An 18,180-nucleotide genomic window follows, 5' to 3' on the forward strand; every position below is an offset into this window, starting at 1 on the left:
AAAATACACTCCACTCTATATCCCTTCATCAATATCATTTAAGAAAATAAAAAAAATATAATAATAATAAAATAAAAGTTCCAGCACCAATCCCTGTGGACTTCACTTCTAAAACTTAAGTGTAGTCCATAATTGCAATCCTCTGAACTCTGTTCTGCAGAATTCATGTACAGACCCAAAAGCAGATTTATATAAAATGATCCAGTAGCTGAGTATATTATCTGATACGTAACAGGTGTACCTAGGCCCATCAGCATACAAGGGGATCCATCAGATACAACAAGTGGCAATCCCACTTGGTGGTCAATATTCATATTTTGTACATGGATCTACTGCATCCCGGATAAGCCACAAAGAGTAGACACAGATATTCAGTTAAACAGCAATAAGTAAGGATGTGTCACTTTAGATTACTACACAACCACTTGTAAAATTATCAATTCAAAAATCTTTGTTTCATGTTTAACTTCATCTACTAACAGCTACTGAAATTGTACGTGCATCTAATAATGAGTCAAAATAATCTTACAGACTTGTGTAATTGCCATTTTAAATTGTGTCCAATGATCAGTTATTAGAAGCAATCTCTAAAATTTCAGAAGCAAAAGTATTTATGTAAGTTTAAATTCTTATCTACTAATATTTTATTAGTTTCTTAAATTCATATCATTCCCAAAGGTGTAAAAGAACTATACACAATGTCAGAAACCACTGTATAGGCAAAGTAGCATTGTGCCAATGCTGCTTTGAATGACATATATAGAAATTATGATTAATTCTATTTATTGCTCCTTATTGCTACCTATAATTCAATAATTACTTTTTTTTCTTTTTTTTTTATGGTTTAACATTCAGTTTAATAATGAATGATAAAGTTTACAAGTCAACAGTATCAACATATAACATGAATATAATAGTAATCTAAGGTTATAATGTAGAAACTGAACCACATTATAAATGATCTTTAGGACAAGAATTTACCAAATTTCATACATGATATGATCCTTTAAAAATTAAAAAAAAAGAAAAAAAAAAGTAACCTACCTGAATGGGAAGCATCTACAGTAACATGAGCTCGAGGAATGTTATATTGTGTTCGAGGATATAAGGGTCGTGAAATACTTCCTGATCCTCCTTCAAAATGTTGGCCCAATGTTCCATTGGGAACAGGTGTTGTTGCAGCAATCGCTAGATAAAAGAACAATGGAAGAAAGTAAAAGGCTTGAAATACAGAATGCATTATTTAAGAAACTTATTTAGAAATTATGTTTTTGCATATAAACAGTACATTTTTTTTTTTTTTTTTTTTTTTTGTTATCAAACAGATATAGCTACAGTACTACTAATGTTTTCCATTTTATTTGCTCTCAAGGAATATTGACTAAGAAATAACTTTTCCATTTGCTGTGGGCTGAAAGCATTTTATTTAATTACTAGCACCCAAACAATCATCTTCTGTTTCAAAAAAAAAAAGCTGCAAAAACTATTAGAAAATTTATATTTATAAACTTTCTAAACACAATGCTTCAAACAATAAATTAAAAGACTAAATTAACTTGTATGTTTCAACTTATTTTTTTTTTTTCATTTTTTGGTTCAAAAATACATCACTCTTTCATGAACAAAAAACTGTAGATATAACAAAATTTAAATTCTTAGGATATCGACTGAAGAAGTTTTCAATTTTCATAAGAAAAAAATTCAGACATAAAACTACTAATGAAAAAGATAAAGCAACCACTGCTGATAATTACTTGAAATTTGTCTTAACCCCTTTGGCTACTATTAGTCACATTCCATAACTAAAACCTCTGCATACGGTAGTCCAAGATGTATGCACTGCATTCCAGTGCATGCATCTTGGTTCCATTCTGAGCCATTGTGGGGAATGGTTCTATTTCCAAGAGCAATCTTGTAAGTTGGCTATCGCAACTGATTTAACTTTTCTTAAGTAGTGAAGATAATATACCTGTGATTATGAGAGCATCCTTGGAGTTCAAGGAAGATCTCTGTGGAATCGAGATATGCAAATGTACCCCCAATTTACAAAGGGAGATGAAAGAGTGACATGAGTAATTACAGACCTGTTAGCTTAATTTCTGTTCCAGGGAAAATAATGGAGTCACCAGTTAAAGAAGTAATGCAAGACCATCTAGACAGGAATGCAGTTATACTGCAGTCACAGCATATCTTGTTAAGGGGCAGTCTTGTCTGATCAATTTGACTGGATACTATGACACAGTAACAAAGGAACTAGAAGCAAAAATTAATTTTGATATCATACACTTAGATTTCAGAAAAACTTTTGATACCGCTGCATATAAAAGACTACTATACAAATAGTAACAGTGAGATATTAAAGGCAAGTTTCTGCAATGGATAAAAACACAGGCTGTCAGATTACCTTATAACATCCTGTCAATGATATACAGGAACTTTGCTAGTAGCAATATGGAGGTGATTATCTCTTTGTATAAGGCAATGTTCAGCCCACACTTTGAGTACTGAATACTGGTCTGCAGGCCTCATTTTAGGAATGATGTAGAGCTGTTGGAACAAGTACAGAGAAGTGAAATGAGATTAGTGAGGGGAACAAAGGGTTGCTCCTACAAAGAAAGGCTTAAGTTCTGCAATTGCACCATCTGAAGACTAGGCACCTGCAAGCTGATCTGATTGAGGTGTATGTATAAGACCTTGAATGGTTTGAGAAAGCCTAATGTGGTTGGGATTCTTCTTCTCTCACATCCAAAGTGAGGAAAGACAGTTGTAGAATAGATGTGCAGAAATCTGCCTTTAGCCAGTGGGTGATTGATTTCTGGAACAAAGTTCCATCTGTCGGTGTGGAAGTTCATAGAGCAAAATTTCAAGGAAGAACTGGACAAATGTCTGGAGTGAATGGATGGGTGAAACGGGAAGTTTTTTTTTTTTTTTTTTGGTGCTGTATAAGCTTGCTTTCTTGCATAATTTGTCTCTACTAATGCTAATGCTGCATAGACTATTTTTGTTGGAAATTTACTACTATTTAGAGATAGTAAGTGCACAAATTCCCATTGAAAAATGTTTTTATAAAATTAGTATTAGTAGTGGCAAATGATGACTTTTGATCTTAGCCAAAAGCACAAACACCACACCAAACTGACTGACACTTACAACACTATATTCATATGACTGCCTTGCAGACACTACAGCAATCAATGGGGGGGGGGGGACCTGCATCAGCCACAAAGTACTTTAGACACATTTGACATTTTTTGTCTATTGCTTATACAAGGAGATAATCACCTCCTCATCCCTGCTAGCAAAATTACTGTATATCACTGACATAACCCCGTGAGCTGTCCTGGCAGCCTTTTCTACACTGCTCACAAAATGTCATATCAAGCTGCACAATTACCTCAGGTTGTTTTCATTTTCCACTACCCTCAGTTGATACGTTACTCTGGAATTACTGACAAATGCACGATACTACCCATATGCAGTATCGTGCATTTGTCAGTATTAAACTTTAACTGCCATTTCTCAGCCCATCTGCCTAACTTTTGTAGATCCCATTGCAATAACATACCACAATTATTGTCATTAGCCACCCTACCAACCCTTGTATCATCTGCAAACTTAGACATTAAGCCTGATATACCCTTATCAATATCATTAATAAATACAGAAAACAACAATGGGCTTAGCACCAAATCCTGTGGGACTCCACTAATAACATAAGTCCACAAAGAGCAGTGACCACTGATTATTACCACTCTGTCTTCTCCCATTCAATCATCCCTTTATCCATAACAGTAACTTGACCTTAATGCCACACTGCTCCAATTTGTACAGCAGTCTTTTATGTGCAACAGTATCAAAGTTTTCCTGAAATCAAAGTATATGATATCAAAATTATATTTTGCATCCAGTTCCCTTGCCACTGCATCTTAGTATTCAATCAAGTTGGTCAGACAAGATCTCCCCTTACCAAACCCAAGCTGTGACTGAGGTATAACTGCACTCCTGTCTAGATGGTCCTGCATTACTTCTTTAACCAGTGACTTCATTATTTTCCCTGGAACATAAGTTAAGCCAACTGGTCTGTAATTACGCATCACCCTTTCACCCCCCCCCCTTTGTGAATCGTATATACATTTGCACATTTAAGTTCACAGGGAATTCCTCCCCCCCCCAAATCCAAAGATGCTCTCATAATTATGGCTAATGGCTTGCTTACCTCTTTTGCTGCCTCCCTTGATATAAGTGGATAGATCCCATCCACTCCAGGTACCTTTTTTTATGTTTAACTTTAACAGTTTCTCTTCCACTTTCTTCACAGTTATCACAAAATTGTTTAGCTCCCTGTTAGTTTGATAAACTTCTGACAGCTCCCTCCCCAAAGAATTCCTCATGTGCAAATGTAGATGCAAAATACCTATTCAGTCTGTCAGCAACCAGAGAAGGATCATTAACAGTTAAACCATCGACATCAAGTGGACCAATGTGATTCAAATCCAATATATGCCAAGGCAGCATAAATTTCATCAATTGGCAATGCATCATTTTCAAATTAATTTGAAAATTTTTGTGGAGATGTCTGCAGTACTTCTTGGTTCCATTAAAGATAAAGAAATAGGATGAGAACCTACTGGACTCTGCTATGAAAGAAGAAGGAACTGATGTACAGTAGTCCTTGGTCAGGGAACAGATCAGTGCACAAGAAATCATGAAATATAATAAATTATCCCAAGTCATTTTTGGCATTTCAGTAATTCCTCATAGCAATCTTACTGCCAGAGAATATTTAACTAGGAGAAAAAAAAATTCAATTCAGATCTATTTCCAGTGAAGCTTTGGAAATGATCTTAACAGTCAAATCTAAACAAAAATGCCTAATAATGTTATCAACAAAACTTTGAGTCAACAGTTTTGAAGTTCTGCAAGAGTATCTTTCTTGAAGCAGTCATAATCAGTTGATATCTAACAGACAATCTAAACAGAAATCCACAGAGAAAACTCCTATTTACATTAATGTTTGAAATGATTGAAAGCACATTTTTCTATAAACAGTCATATGGCTGTGTTTTAATATGAAATGTGTAGTCTGTCAGTGAAGTTTAATTTCTAATGCAATGTGGACTTCACAAAAATTTCTCATGATTTTTATGACAAACACCTGATTTTTGAAAAAAAAAAAAAAAAAACCCTTGTTTTTTGCCTGAACTCCAGCACATATAGCTAACTACAAATCAATCATAATCCCCCCTCCCCCAGTTTAACTGGATAATGTCCTTATATTATGCCATTTTAAGACTTGAAGGACTCTGCAAGGCTTTTGGGGGAAAATTTTTTATCAGCTTGGCCCACACTTGTAGGTAGAAGGAATCTGTTTTGTAGAGACAGGATACATTTAAACAAAGGTGATGCAAGAGTTTTTGCCAGTGTCATTGAGGATACCTTAAAGGTTTAGGGTAACTGCTAGTTTGGGGGGGGGGACAAGGGTAATATAGATATGCATTCATCTGATAATATTGGTCTAAGTAATGCTTGCACATACCTCAAGAGTCCTTGTGTATAACCCCAACAGATCATATTAGCAAACTGCTCTGAGGGATAGAACCATTTCAAATGAGCAGGTAGCTAATGCCAGGGAAGCAATCTTAAATAACTTTTAAGTGGGGTGTCAGGGTAGTTAACTATACAAGAACACTGAGTCTTAATTGTAGGTACAGTAATGTCAGAAGTGTCGCCAATAAAATAAGTGAATTCGGACTGCTGGTTAGGACAAGTAATGCTGACATATTAGTGGTTAGAGAAACGTGGCGCCACCTGGAAACAGGGGATGATGAGTATCAGTATGGTATGTACAATGTACAGTCAGTCCTCGTATAGCACGATAGTTGTGTTCCTAGAAACCCTCGTGCAATGCAAAATCATGCAATATAAACAACAGGCCCTATGGGAAAAATAGGGTTAGGTGCCGACCACCCAAGATTGAACACACATTTGTAACCAAAACATTACCAAACACAATAAATAATCATAATAAAATACTTACGTAGCCGAGTGGGCAGGAGCGGGAGTGCAGTAGCACACGCTCTTTGAGTAGACTGGGGTTCAAGCCCCTGACTGCTGAATATGGTCGATCTGCCAACCCACACTGGACCAGCGTGGCAGAGTATGGTCCATTTCCCTCAGCATGAATTGTTGAGGAGGCTTCCATCCTGCAGTGGGTTGATAATGGCTGCACTTTACTTTACTTTATTACGTAATAAAATATTGCTAATGCTTTTGCTTCTATCATAAGCAAACTTGTTTTTTGTTTGATTTTCTATCCAAACAGATGACAGCCGTTCCATCTCTTCCAATTCTTTGTGTCTTAATCTAATGGATTTTAATTACACTTTGAGTTGTTCCTGCTATCAAAGTTGTTTTTATTTTCTCTGCATTCTTTGTAATTCTCAATGTTGCCTCATTTAGGTCTGTAGGACGTGCAATATCACATGGTCTTTCATTTCGCTCAAAGCGTTTCACAATTTCATATTTTTTTTCTCTATCAACAGAGGTGGACTGGCCATAAGCCTTACCGGGGAAACCCCGGTAGGCCGGAGGCTGGTGTGATTTTGGCCACAAACCATAGTATGAGGCCACTATAAATTTTCCCGGGTAAGAATTTTTGACCCAGTCTGCCTCTGTTTATCGATATTGCTTTTCTTTTTCTCTCTGAATCTGCAGTGTCTTCACCAGGACGCTTCCTTTTCACACCTTTTAAGTATTTTACTCATTTTTAGGGAATAAAGTACAATTAAAAAACGAGGAGGCACGCTTGATACACATAAACAAAGCTGTGTGTGTGTGTAGCAACTGAATAAACAACACCGTAAAGGCAGAGATACACTATTAACACCTCACATTTTACTAAAGCACATTTCTAGGGGTCACTACCATAAAACAATTTCCAGCTGCATTTCTGCTAGAGGAATCTGTTATAAACTGGTAGTAAACTCGATATAATTGCATTTGCGATTATACCGGTTGCTGGAATTGTGTTGGTTTTACGTTATTAAGGTGAAATGTGTTTCCCCTTCACTGATAGAAAAAACAAATACATTTTCAGAATCTTCTCTTCATTCCTATCGTGTTGCATTTGGTTGGGGTGATTCTGTGTTCGAGTGCCATTTCTTGTAAACACAAAGGCGAATCGTGCATAAGCGAATTCGGTTCGCATATATAAGATATCGTTCCCCTATTAATAAATCGTGTATGATCGAATTCATGCAGTGCAAACACGTGTTATACGAGGACTGACTGTATTTAGGAAGGATAGAGCAGATAGAAGAGGTGGAGGGGTCATGCTTCTTATCAAAAGCAGCCTGAGTATGATGAAAGCTTCCCCGGATTCAGACGTTTCACATGCTAGTATACAATCTGTATGATGTGAGATAATTGGAAGCAAAGGTATAATGAGAGTGCAAATAATCTACAGGCCAGGTAATTGTGAAGATTATTATCAGAGCCTCTACATGCAAATGGAATGGGCAAGTAAGGGTGAATGTCTTATTATGGGTGATTTTAATTTGCCTCAAATTGATTGAAGCAAAGGGGAAGGAAATTCGACATGGGGGACAAAATTTTAAAATTAATTAGAAGATTGTTATTTGTATCAACATATCAAGGAAATTACTGGGAAAAATAATATTCTAGACCTGATCATTATGAACCAGATGATAAAATAGGGCTGACAGTACAGGAACCAGTAGCAGGAAGTGATCATGGAGTTCCACGGTGGACGATGAAGAGAGAGAGAGGTAGCAGTAGTCAAAAAATTTAAAGGAATCGGCTATAATTTCAGAAAAGAAAATTACAATGGCTTAAGGTACTAAGTGGCCTCTATTAAATGGGTAGATATCTCACAGACAGCGAATACAACTGAATTATGGTATGCCTTTAAAACATTAATCACAGAAGCCTTGATTGTGTCTATACCATTAAAAAAAGCACTGCACGAGGAGGAGGATTCCAAGTGTTGGATGAATAATGAAGTTGTAGATTACTTCAGTAGAAAAAGATGGCATAGAAAAGTTATAAAGCAATAAAAAGTACTGAAGACTATAAAAGCTACAATTTGATCTGTGATAGTGCCACAGAAAAGGTTACGCTAGCAAAGGCAGATTATGAGAAATTGCTGGCAAAGAGTGAGGACAAGGAATTCTTCACATATATAAATGCAATGAAGAGAAGGACAAACCCAATCAGACCATTATGTAATGGATGTGGGATAGTATTAGATACTCCAGCTGATGTTGCAGATGGCCTCAACAGTTACTTTGCATCGATATTTACAGAAGAACAACCCTTTAATCATTGAGAAATTATGGGAGTAAAATTGAAAAAACTTTCAAGCCTACAGGTGAGTAAGGCTCCTGGGGTTGATATACCCTACAATTTTAATGGAGGCGGCAAGTGAGTGCACTGAACCATTGAGGCTAATTATGAGGATTCACTGGATTAAGGAAAGATTCCATTGGATTGGAAAAGTACCAATGTATCTCGAATACATAAGGGTGGTTCTAAGAGTGTAGTGGGATATTACTGACCAGTCAGTATAACTTCAGTAGTAGGAAAAATCATGGAAGCAATGATCAAGGGTAGCATTCAGGATCATTTAGACAGAAATGGAGTTCTGAAGGGTATGCAGCATGGTTTTGTAAAGGGAAAATCATGTTTAACTAATCTGGTTAGCTATTTTGACAAGGTCACTCATGAGCTGCATTTAGGAAATAATTTTGATATTGTTTATTTAGATTTCAGCAAAGCATTTAACTCAGTACCACATGAGCAGTTACTTTATAAGCTGGAACAGATTAGAATCACAGGGAAAATCTTTAGATGGATATAAGGATGGCATCAGAGCTGTGATGCCATCCAGACAGAGGGTTGTGATAAATTGTTATTCCTCAGACTCTGTTGATGTAAGAAATGGGGTTCCCCAGGGATCAGTATAGGGACCACTGTTAGTTTTTGATTTTCTTAAATGATATCGACGAAGGAATAGAGAGCGTGATGTCTAAATTTGAAGATAATGTAAAGATTGGTGGAGTAGTTAATGATCACTGCCAAGCAGAGCTTCTTCAGAGTGACCTAGATAGACTCCAGGAATGGCCAGAAAAGTGGCAACAGTAATCCCAAAATAACTTATACAAAGGGTACTAGGAAAGTTTTGCAATACAGCTTTGTTTATTTAATTTTTTCAAAGTAATTTCCTCTACATTCAATACACCTCTCCATCCTCCGAAACCAATCTTTAAACCAGTTCTGCCAAGTTTCACTAGGGAGTAAAGCACACTCGTTGTCCCAAGCCCGTAGAAGGTCCTCATCACTGGAAAACCACCTCCCTTTTAGCATCATTTTCACATGCGGGAACAGTGCAAAGTCGCAGGGAGCAAGGTCTGGATTGTAGGGAGGGTGCTCGAGAAGTTTCAGTCCTGTCGTGGTCAAATATTCGGTGCAGGCTTTGGCACGGTGAACTGGAGCATTATCGTGATGGAGGTACCAGGTGTCCATTCTTGACTTTGGCCGCAGGTTCTTCATAGATCCAATGACTTTAGGCAGGCATTGTTCAGTATACCACTTAGCTGTGACTGTCTTCTGCGTGTCCAAAACGACACATTCCACAATTCCACTCGATTTGAAAAATACAGCTATCATTTTCTTCTTTACAGATCGGGATTTTCTGACAATTACGGGTGTGTCGTCATCATCAAAGACCCAAACTTTGTTTTGAGCCTTGGTCGGCAGATCGTAATAGTACAGCCAAGTCTCGTCACCTGTCACGATGTTGTTCACATACCGAGATTGTCCCTTATCAAACTTTTTTAACATCTCCCGGCACCAAGTCACACGTCGTGTCATCTGCTCTTCAGTCAGTTGATGCGGCACCCAGAGAGAACAAAGTTTCTTCACGTGCAAATGATCTTGCAGAATCGAACGAATTGCTGGTGCATTTAGGCCCAAAGTATCCTCTATCTGTTGGTATGTCACTCGCCTGTTTTCGTCAAGCATTTTCCTCACAGCAGTAACGTTTTCCTCCGTAACTGACGTTCGTGGCCTTCCTGGCCTCTCAGAATCCTCCAGAGTGAAATTTCCCCTTTGGAATTCTCTATACCACCTGAATATCGTTGTACGATGTGGACAATCATCATCTAGTGCAAGAGTCATTTCTTCTAAGCACTGGTCTATGGTTAAACCACGCACGAAATTATACCGCAAAACTGTCCTTATCTCATTTCGTGACCACGATGCCATCGCAAGCACTTTACACTCTCACTACTAATGAATAACTGAGCCCATCGACTTGGCGGGGCGGCTACTATGCACGTATGAACATGTCTCAACATGCAGCAACAAATAGCTTCCTGTGATTCATTGTTGCGTCATATTGCAAAACTTTCCTAGTACCCTTTGTACACTTGGTGGAGTTGAACTAAAGTCAGTAGTGGAAGAAAGGGACTTGGGAGTTCTGATACGGTTAGACAAAGTTCTCTGAGCATTGTAGACAGGTTGCAAGGAAGACTCACTGTGCCCTATCAATGATTTATTGAGCATTTGCTAGTAGAGATAAGGACATCATAATCTCATTATATAAGGCTATTGTTAGACCAGAATTGGAATACTGCATTCAAGTATGGAGACCACACCTAAAAAAAAGACAGATTCTTGAAAGGGTCCAAAGATGGGTAACTTGCTGTTTGTTGTTGTTTGTTATTTGGTTTTTAGGAGCTGTTGTTGTTATGTTGTTATTTGGTTTTTAGGAGCATTAGCAACTAAGGCCATATTGCTCTGAGAATATGCAGTGGTCATTCCTTGACCTTTCCGCATCCTCTGTATTTGGTGGTGACGGGCTCGAACCCCGGTCTAATCATGAAGCATGTGCTACGCACTGCTGCTCCTTCCCACCTGGCTATGGAGGCGGCTATTTTTAGGAGCATTAGCAACTAAGGCCATATTGCTCCAGGGATATGCGGTGGTCATTCCCTGACCACTGCATATCCCTGGAGGTGGTGGTGGTCACAGGCTCGAACCCTGGTCTAATTAAGAAGCGTGTGCTACACACTGCTGCTCCTGCCAACCTGTCTACGGAGGTGCCTGGGTAACTTCCTGTGAGATCGACAAAAGGGCTTCTATATGAAGAAGCCCTTTTGTCAATCTCCTCCCGTAGGTAACCATCAGCTTGATGGTTACGTACGGGAGGAGAGAAACGCTAAGATTGCCTATTTACTTTTATTTTATTATTTATTTTATTTTATTTTTTTATTACTATTATATTACTCTTTTATTATTATTATATATATATTTTTTTTTTTGGCTGGTGCAGCATAGGCCATAAGCCTTAGGCTTTCTTGCACCATATGGCCATTACTAATACTAATCTGTTTAATGATTGACTTACAAGTGTGAATGTCAGGCCATGAAACCATAGATAATCTCTTCATATGAAATTAAATATATCCAATGAATATACCATTATATGCCAATCTTATTATTAGTTTATTTTGATTTCAGTTATAATATATTCTAACTTACTGCATGTATTAATTATCCTTGAACTCTATGGAATGTTAACTTCTGAAATGTTACAGTGGCAGTTAAGTAAACATATTGCTTGAAACATTTCCCTTTTATCATAGATTTTTATGCTAATGTTACTATTCTGGTCTTTTAATTAGATGTGATCAAATGTTCAGGGATTAAATTTGTATTTTGAAATTGGAGAGTTGTGAAGTGTCACATGATAATTAGTTACATCTAGTCACAGTAAAGCAGAAATCATCTGTTCATCTGCAGTCAGTCTGAATTAGCATGCATTGAATAGAAGGTGTTGTATGTGTTTTGTCACATTTTAAAATGAGTGAACATACTCAGCAGGGAATCTGCATTACATTTTGCTTCAAATTAGAGAAAATCACAAAAGAAACCACTCACAAAATGTTAAAAACTGCTTTCAGAGAAGAAGAAGCTATATTTCATTTGAATACTTTTTAGTGGATTGCAAAGATATTGAAGCTGATCCTTGCTCTCTGACCATCCTATAATTTTTGATGTTTCTGGATGTCTGCAAATGACCTCTCTGTAGCTTCCAACTTAAGCACTATATCTTCTATATTCCTATGACACAGTAACTTGTTTCAGACAGTTGTTGAATAGATGTGCAGAAATTTGCCTTTAGCCAGCAGGTAGTTGATTGTTGGAACAAACTTCTGTCTATAGTTGTAGAAGTTGATAGCTTAAATAAATTCAAGGAAGAAGTGGACAAACTTTTGGAGAGAATGGATGGGTGAAGTTGGATGGTTTTTTTTTTTTTTCATTTGCCTGATGCTGTATAGGCTTGCTTTCCTGCATCATATGCCTCTACTAATGCTAATTTCAAAAACCAGTGATATAATCACTCACATTTGTGATCTGATCAGGAATGACTGACATTTAACTATGTGTGCAGTTGCTAGTAAATACTGATATTTCTCATGGGACATGTGAATCAATTTTAACAAAAGATTTTGGAATGTGACGTTTCAGCCAAGTTTATGCCTCGAATCTCACTGATGATCACAGAGAGGGACAAGTGTTTTGCAATCAACATACTGCTGCTGAAGCACACATTGTGTTTGTTTTTTATCATTACTGGTGGCAAATTATGGGTATATGGCTATGACTCAGAAACAACAGCCCAGTCCTCTCAATGAAAAATTGTTTTCTTCAAGGCCCTCAAAAGCAAGAAAATCTTGTTCAAATGTGAAGGTCATGCTTATCACATTTTTTTAACTCACATGGCATTCATTATAAGTTTGTCCTGCATTGTCAGATAAACCAGGAATACTACAAAACAGATCCATAGCAACTGCATAATGCTGTTGGGAGAAAATGGCTAGGAAAGCAAGTTTCAGAGAATTGCCGCTTGCATCATGACAATGTCCCTCCATACACACTGATTTCCATTCAAGAATTTAATTTGTTACAAAGCACTCCATCACCATGGTTTCCCACTGCCATGCTCACCAGATCCAGCTCCTTGCGATATATATATCAAAGGGGGCCTAGTTTTTTTTTTTTTTTTTTTGTTTGTTTCCCAAGCTTCACAAAAACTACCTGCAGTACTGGAGTACTTATAGATCTTGGCAGCTGCAACTCTTTACATTTATGATCATCATAAAGAGAAAAAAAACATAGTCAAAAGGTATTCAAGCTAGTTTTAGCATGAATACCTTGAAACACTAACTGAATACTGTTTGCAGTTTGTTCTTTGTATGTTTGCTCACCATGTTTATGGTCTATGTTATGTTACTTTAGCCCAAATTAATTTAATTATCCTGATATTTCCAAACAAATGAATTTAATATTCTGGCATGAAATACTATTAATCAATATTATTCAGACGGCCAGAAAATGCACATTTATTATACTTACAACTTCGAGGAGAAGGCTGTTGAGATTCCACAGGAATCATTAGTGGTTTTGCTCGTACTTGACGGCATGTCATGGGCGGTTTTTCTGCATTATCATTACCATGATCTATTGATATAATGATAACATAATGGAGAAAAAAACAGAGAAAACTAAACAAAAAATTAAATAAAAAGGAATTTGAAAAGGAAAAGCAAGAAAAAAACAAAATTATAATAAAAATAATGAATAAACTAATATTTTTTTGAAATATAAAATTAATTTGAAAAGTTTAAAATCATAAATAATTATAATTTTGTGGAAAAAGTAGTGGCAGCATGTTAGTTGTAAAAAGAACTGTTTATTTGAATAGTTGCATAATTATACTCTTTCAACATAACCCTCAGTCATTCTGTAATAAGTTCCTGTACAAATGGAAGTCAGTGACTTCCACAGTCAGAAGGGATAAGGGGAAAGGTTTTTGCTTTCGTAAAGGCGACTATGATGGTCTGACACTGTATTTAAATTCTATACAGTGGAACCAACTGATGATGTTACCAACAGCAAATTCAAAATGGGAAGAATTCAAAGAACTTATCTTGGAAGCTACTAGGCTTTACATACCAACTAAGAAATATTGTTCAAGGTTTAGGCCTAAATGGATGTCAGATGAACTAATGAGACATATGGCAGAGAAGAAAAATGCATGGGATGCATACAAATTAACACATGACACAGAAGCCTATGATAGATATAAGTTGATCTGTAACCAAGTTACAAAGGAGGTTAGGCAGGCGAAGGCAGATTACGAGAAATCTTTGGCAAGGGATGCAAAGAAAAACAGCAAAGAGTTCTTTACTTATGTAAACTCTAGAAGGAAGGGGATGAATCAGATTGGTCCACTTGATATCGATGGTTCAACTGTTGATGATCGTGCTCAGGTAGCTAACAAACTAAATGAATATTTTGCATCGACATTCACACATGAGGGGTTATTCAGTGAGGGGAATGCCAGAGGTGTATTCAACTCTGGCAGTAAGCTAGATAATCTTGTAATAACTGAGAGCAAAGTGGAGGAGAAATTGTTGAAGATAAACACAAGAAAGGCACCTGGGGTGGATGGGATATATCCAGTTATATTAAAGGAGGCAGCAAAGGAAGTAAGCAAACCCTTAGCCATGATTATGAGAGTTTCCTTGGACTCGGGGGAGGTACCCATAGACTGGAACTGGAGATGTGCCAATGTGACCCTCATTCACAAAGGAGAATCAAAGGCTGACAGAAGTAATTATAGACCTGTGAGTTTAACTTCTGTTCCAGGAAAATTAATGGAGGCACTGGTTAAAGAACCACTGCAGGATCATCTAGACAAGACTTCAGTTATAGTTCGGACACAGCATGGTTTTGTTAAGGGAAAGTTTTGTCTGACCAATTTGATTGGATACTATGATGCAGTCACAAAAGAACTGGATTCAGGGAATAACTTTGATATTATATATTTGGATCTTAGAAAGGCTTTTGATACTGTTGCACATGGAAGACTGCTGCACAAATTGGAGCAGTGTGGCACTGGAGGCAAATTGCTGCTATGGATAAAGGGATGGGTGAGGGGGAGAAGACAGAGAGTGGTAATCAATGGACACTGCTCATCATGGACTAATGTTATTAGTGGAGTCCCTCAGGGTTGCGTGTTGGGTCCATTATTGTTTTCTGTTTTTATAAATGATATTGATGATGGTATATCAAGCTTAATGTCCAAGTTTGCATACGATACAAAGGTTGGCAGGGTTGTTAAGGACACTACTGATGCTATGCTGCTGCAACAGGATCTGGAAAGGTTGAGCAGATGGGCTGAGAGGTGGCAAATGAAGTTTAACATTGACAAATGTAAAGTACTACATATGGGAAACAGCAACCCCAGAGCAACGTATCAACTCTGTGGTACTACACTGACAGTGGTAGAGAATGAAAAGAACCTGGGGGTAATTGTGCAGCAGATATGAAGTTCTCTGAGCAGTGCAGACGGACTGAAAGAGTAGCTCATGGTGTCTTGTCAATGATATACAGGAATTTTTCTAGCAGGGATAAGGAGGTGATTATTCCCTTGTATAAAGCAATGGTCAGGCCACACCTTGAGTACTGTATACAGGTTTGGAGGCCTCATTTCAAAAAGGATGTAGAGCTGCTGGAACAAGTACAGAGAAGGGCAACAAGATTAGTGAATGGAACAAAGGGTTGCGCTTACGAAGAAAGGCTTAAGTTTTGCAAATTACAGTGTCTGGAGACTAGGCACCTGCGAGGTGATCTGATTGAGGTGTATAAAGCCTTGAATGGTTTGAGTGCTCAATGCTGAACGGATTCTTCCTCTTGCTCAGAATAATCACCTGAGAGGGCATGTGTGGAAGTTTGCCTTTAGCCAGCGGGTGATTGATTGCTGGAACAAACTTCCATCTGTCGTTGTAGAAGTTGATAGCTTAAATAGATTCAAGGCAGAACTAGACAAAAATTTGGAGCGAGGGGATGGGTGAAAAAAAGTTTTTTTTTTTTTTTTTGGCTGATGCTATATACGCTTGCTTTCTTGCATAATGTGCCCTTCCTAATGCTAATATGAGGAAGTAAAAGTTGGTCTGTAACCAAGTCACAAAGGAGATTAGGCAGGCAAAGGCAGACTACGAAAAATCCTTGGCAAAGGATGCAAAGAAAAACAGAAAAGAGTTCTTTACCTATTTAAACTCAAGAAGGAAAGGGATGAATCAGATTGGTCCACTTGATATTGATGGGTCAACAGTTGAGGATCCTGCTCAGGTGGCTAACAATCTAAACGAGTATTTTGCATCTACATTCACGCATGAGGAGTTATTCAGGAAGGAGAATGATGTAGGTAAAGTAAACATTGGCAGTGAGCTGGATGATTTTGTAATAACTGAGAGGAAAGTGGAGGAGAGATTGTTGAGGATAAACATAAAAAAGGCACCTGGGGTGGATGGGATATATCCAGTTATATTAAAGGAGGCAGCAAAGGAAGTAAGCAAACCCCTAGCCATAATTATGAGAGTTTCTTTGGACTCAGGGGAGGTACCCATAGACTGGAGATGTGCAAATGTAACCCCAATTCACAAAGGAGGATCAATGGCTGACACAAGTAATTATAGACCTGTTAGTTTAACTTCTGTTCCAGGTAAATTAATGGAGGCACTGGTTAAAGAAGCACTGCAGGATCATCTAGACAAGAATTCAGTTATAGCTCAGACGCAGCATGGTTTTGTTAAGGGCAGGTCTTGCCTGACCAATTTGATTGGATACTATGATGTAGTCACAAAAGAACTGAATGCAGGGAATAACTTTGATATTATATATTTGGATCTTAGAAAGGCTTTTGATACTGTTGCACATGGAAGACTGCTGCACAAATTGGAGCAGTGTGGCATTGGAGGCAAATTGCTGCTATGGATAAGGGGATGGTTGAGTGGCAGAAGACAGAGAGTGGTAATCAATGGACACTGCTCAACGTGGACTAATGTTATTAGTGGAGTTCCTCAGGGTTCAGTGTTGGGTCCGTTGTTGTTTTCGGTGTTTATGAATGATATTGATGATGGGATATCAAGTTTAATGTCCAAGTTTGCAGATGATACAAAGGTTGGCAGGGTTGTTAAGGACACCACTGACGCTATGCTGCTGCAACAGGATCTGGAAAGGTTGAACAGATGGGCTGAGAGGTGGCCAATGAAGTTTAACATTGACAAATGTAAAGTACTACATATGGGAAACAGTAACCCCAGAGCAACGTATCAACTCTGCGGTACTACACTGACAGTGGTGGAGAATGAAAAGGACCTGGGGGTAATTGTGCAGGCAGATATGAAGTTCTCTGAGCAGTGCAGACGAGCTGCAAGAGTAGCTCATGGTGTCTTGTCAATGATATACAGGAATTTTTCTAGCAGGGATAAGGAGGTGATTATTCCCTTGTATAAGCCAATGGTTAGGCCACATCTTGAGTACTGTATACAGGTCTGGAGGTCTCATTTCAAGAAGGATGTAGAGCTGCTGGAACGGGTACAGAGAAGGGCAACAAGATTAGTGAATGGAACAAAGGGTTGCTCTTATGAAGAAAGGCTTAAGTTTTGCAAATTACAGAGTCTGGAGACTAGCACCGGCGAGGTGATCTGATAGAGGTGTATAAGGCTTTGAATGGTTTGAGCATGCTCAATGCCAATGGGATTCTTCATCTTGCTCAGAATAATCAGCTCAGAGGGCATAAATTCAAATTGAGGAAGGACGGATGTCGGATAGATGTGCGGAAATTTGCCTTTGGCCAGCGGGCAGTTGGTTGGTGGAACCGACTTCCATCACTTGTTGTTGAAGTTGATAGCCTAAACAAATTTAAGGCTCAACTGGACAGGTATTTCCAGCGAACGGAGGGGTGAAATGGGAGTGGTGTGGTTTTTTTTTTTTTTTTGGCTGATGCTGAATAAGCTTGCTTTCTTGCATCATATGCCTATGCTAATGATTGAATTAGCTTGTTTGCAGCTGTAAAGAGAACAGATATGTTAGTTGAGAGAAATTTTATGGAAATGATGGCATGTATTATGTATTAACAGATTAAATAAGAAAAATGAATAGATTAAATGTAAATGAATACCAGTTATGTATATACTTGTCAGTAGTTCTGTATAATAAATGACTTTGTTTTATAATTTTTGTCTCATTGCTCATGAGAAACTAAATATATATTATATGGGAAAATTCATCAGCTTCTGGAATTCT

General features: G+C 37.8%; 1 protein-coding gene across 3 annotated transcripts in view; it reads right to left on the minus strand.

Annotated features, from left to right (window-relative positions):
- The window catches only part of fra (neogenin protein frazzled), a 442,642-nt gene that overhangs the window by 27,030 nt on the left and 397,432 nt on the right, over positions 1–18,180 (minus strand). For 2 of the 3 annotated variants that reach the window (XM_090381703.1, XM_090381702.1), the window contains exons 21-22: positions 13,441–13,545; positions 1,045–1,188 (exon numbers count right to left, since the gene is read on the minus strand). In XM_090381703.1, coding sequence (XP_090237829.1) covers positions 1,045–1,188; positions 13,441–13,545 — 249 coding nt within the window. The remainder of the gene's footprint in view (positions 1–1,044; positions 1,189–13,440; positions 13,546–18,180) is intronic. The other variant, XM_090381704.1, reaches the window with a different exon arrangement.

Source organism: Mastigoproctus giganteus, chromosome 9 (assembly GCF_048544385.1).
Source record: "Mastigoproctus giganteus isolate SK-2022 chromosome 9, ASM4854438v1, whole genome shotgun sequence".
Classification (NCBI taxonomy): domain Eukaryota; kingdom Metazoa; phylum Arthropoda; class Arachnida; order Uropygi; family Thelyphonidae; genus Mastigoproctus; species Mastigoproctus giganteus.